A 3,493-nucleotide genomic window follows, 5' to 3' on the forward strand; every position below is an offset into this window, starting at 1 on the left:
AAAAAGTGGCCGAACACATAGTCTAAGGGATATCTCAGGAATAAAGAAAAAGTTGGTTGCTGTAGGATTATTTACATTCATGTGTCTGTTATGAATATCAGTGCAGCGGTGTGATGTGGTTTTCTGTTGAAATGCCGTACATGAGTTAAATTCATCAGACCAGAGTAACACAGGCAGAGAAGCTGCTCTCTCAATAATTAAACTTTCACATGTTCTGTCTTCTCATTATTTTTGTTCGAAAATTATCTCACCACTGAAATTAAAACTCTGCAATATGAAAGGCCCTAAACATGAATATTACATCAGCTATTGACATTGTAATATGTCATTTCCTTTAGTTGGAGAACTTGGTTTACTACAACCGCCTGAAGCACTCTAAAATAGTCATCAGCGACTTCCATCTTGCCAAGCTGGAGAACGGACTAATCAAAGACCCCTGTGGGACGCCAGAGTACCTGGGTGAGATTATTAAATTCACAGTGAGGCAAATAAGACAGTTTTATGTGGCAGCTTGTTGTTTCTTGCATAAATTTTGATGAAGCGTTGTGTTGTGTTGCGCAGCTCCAGAGGTGGTTGGCAGACAGCGATATGGCCGACCTGTGGACTGCTGGGCGACAGGTGTCATCATGTACATACTGTAAGTTTCCAACATGAGGTATATTGAGAGTAAAGTATGATTCCAAGAACAAGAAAGGGACGTTTTTGGTTGCTCTGTGATCTACTGTGTTATACAGAGGCTTGTTTAAACATGGTATGTATGGTATTTTCTTTTCTTCCCTCAGACTGTCAGGCAACCCTCCCTTCTACGATGAAACCGATGACGACGATTATGAGAACCATGACAAGAACCTGTTCCGAAAGATCCTAGCAGGCGATTATGAGTTTGACTCTCCATACTGGGATGACATCTCTGATTCAGGTACTTTTAGGATAAAGTTAACAATGTGAGGGAACACACTGACAGCTTGCTGGGTAAACATTTCACATTTGGAGAGTCTTCCTCTCTTCTTACCTCTGGAGTGTTCAAACACGTGTCATATGTTTCCATCCATCAGGAGAATAAACCCTTTTTTCTTGGGTTTTCTTCTGTGTGATTTTTCTCTGACAGCTAAGAGTCTGGTTGCTCGTTTGATGGAGGTGGATCAAGACCAGAGACTGACAGCCCAGGAGGCTATAAACCATGAATGGTAGGAAGTAATGCTTTGATATATATTGTGCAGACCATTTGAAACAGAGTTGTGTGATCAGACTTCCATAATAAGATCAAAAAGGCTTGTTTAAAAGCACCACTTTCCGTTCATTTTACAATCACTGCCTTTAATGGGTGCTTAAGGTCTATTACGCTTTTATAAGGAACGGCAGCTGTGTGGTTTCTAGATGGGACGACGTATGAAATATTTGAAAGAGCTCCTCGAGTGAAAATGAAGGATTTAAGCTTGTTAATGTGTCCATATGGTGTTTTATTTTTTTATATAGTAATAGATCATGAGAGAGGGCTGCAAGGTGGAGCAGTGGTTAGCACTGTTGCCTCACAGCTAGAAGGTTGCCGGTCCGCGTCCCGGTGAGGACACCCGAGATCTTTCTGCGTGGAGTTTGCATGTTGCGTGCAGCGTGGGTTCTCTCTGGGTTCTCTGGCTTCTTCCCACAAACATGCTGAGGTTAATTGGTGATTCTAAATTGTCTGTAGGTGTGAATGTGAGTGTGCTTGGTTGTCTGTCTCTGAGTGTGGCCCTGTGATAGACTGGTGACCAGTCCAAGGTGTCCTCTGCCTTCACCCTAAGGCAGCTGGGATAGACTCCAGCCCCCCCGCGACCCCAGTGAGGATTAAGCGGTGTATAGATAATGGATGGATGGATGGATGTCATGAGAGACACGAGCAGGCACGAACATGGGTGATAATTTCCACCTTGAAACTGCAGTGCGACAGTCTGAAAAACAAGGTTTCATAAATAACAAACCTCAGGAACAAATCCTGCCAATTTGTGGGGTGCAGCTTTACGTATCACTATTTTATTAGAAATGAACATCTTTGGCTGTATTACACCAAGTCACGAAGAGATTGCTTTTGTGTGGGGAAAAAAAACAAAATAGCAACCTTTGAAATGTAGAAGTCTGATACTTTTTAGGAATTTAATCAATGTCTGGAGATGGAGTTGAAACACATGTTGGATTGGCACAAAGTGTGATTCAGACATTCATTGTTCCTGGATGATTTATGTTATCTTTCGAGACAGTGATTTTTATCAACCAGCAAGCTGACTTTTTCTGATGTCTGTTAAAAAGTCCTGACACATGTGGATGGATTGCTATTATATATCGTGCAACCATTCCTAAACTAATAATCTGTGATCCTTGACATAGGTGTGTTGGTTTATGACCAGAAACCATCAAAACTGAAACTATTTATTGATAATTAATACATGTTTACCAGTGCACAGCGGATATGGAGAAAGATATTGTTAATTTGGAGTATTTTGGAGTTAAGAAGTAACTCATGTTGATGTGTTGTGACTATTTGAAGACATTTGGCTGTTTATTAATGTGCTAAAGACACAGTTTGAATGCCGGCTCCGCTTAGTTCTATTTGACAGAAGCACTTCAAAGCAAACTGTACATTCTGAACAAGAATTGTCTCTCAATGGTAAAAGAAAAGAAAGAAAAAACTGCCCAAGCTACAGAATGATCAGAATAATCCTTAAAGGTTAATCCGTCCTTGCAAAAGTTTGCCAGTCAATAAAATGAACAACAAATTAAGTAATACTGTGTGCAGCAGCCTGTGGCATCCAAAGATAGGGGAAGCATAAAGCGCTGTTGTGAAGTTGTGTTTTTTCTTTTTCCATTTTGTACAACAGGATCTCTGGTGGTGCAGCTTCAGATAAGAACATCAAGGAAAATGTGTGTGCACAAATAGAGAAGAACTTTGCCAGAGCTAAATGGAAGGTAAACTCTTTTGTTCTCTCTTTACGGAAGCTCCTCTTCGCAAAGTTCAATAGCAGTTGTGCTGTCCTTGAACAAGTAGGTATAGCAAAGTATATTGTAAAACTGAGCTGAGGCGGTCTGATAAGAGCTGATGTTCTCTGGGGATGGTTTTTTTTTTGTGAGCTCTTTGTTTATTCCGCTCCCACAGAAAGCCGTGCGGGTCACCACCATCATGAAGAGACTGCGAGCACCTGAGCAGAGCGAATCGAAGGCGGCCACCCCCGCGGCCGGCGGCGCCCCAGCAGACCCCGCAGCTCCTCAGGCCGCCGCCAACCCCCCAGCGCCTTCATCTGCCGCCGCGCCCGAGGGTGCCCCTGCCGCGGTCACAGAGCCCCCCGCCGGAGCAGCGATAAGTCAACCGGCGCCAGAGGCCGGAGCCGGGGCGGCAGAACCAGCCGAAGAGCCGCAGCAGCCGAGCCCGGCGCCGCAGGTCGCCGAGCCCACATCGCGTTGCAACGGGGAGGCTTCTGCCACTCATCACACAGCTGCTGAGGCTGGGGATGAGCAGGGTTAA

At 44.0% G+C, this 3,493-nt stretch overlaps 1 protein-coding gene across 1 annotated transcript in view; it reads left to right on the forward strand.

The window, feature by feature from the left end:
• The window catches only part of LOC103371088 (caM kinase-like vesicle-associated protein), a 10,836-nt gene extending 7,343 nt beyond the window's left edge, over positions 1-3,493 (forward strand). Inside the window, exons 5-10 of the mRNA XM_008300309.1 lie at positions 339-459; positions 562-637; positions 783-919; positions 1,109-1,187; positions 2,853-2,940; positions 3,128-3,493. Coding sequence (XP_008298531.1) covers positions 339-459; positions 562-637; positions 783-919; positions 1,109-1,187; positions 2,853-2,940; positions 3,128-3,493 — 867 coding nt within the window. The remainder of the gene's footprint in view (positions 1-338; positions 460-561; positions 638-782; positions 920-1,108; positions 1,188-2,852; positions 2,941-3,127) is intronic.

The sequence above is a fragment of the Stegastes partitus genome, unplaced genomic scaffold (assembly GCF_000690725.1).
Source record: "Stegastes partitus isolate 25-593 unplaced genomic scaffold, Stegastes_partitus-1.0.2 Scaffold1525, whole genome shotgun sequence".
NCBI classification, from domain to species: Eukaryota; Metazoa; Chordata; class Actinopteri; family Pomacentridae; genus Stegastes; species Stegastes partitus.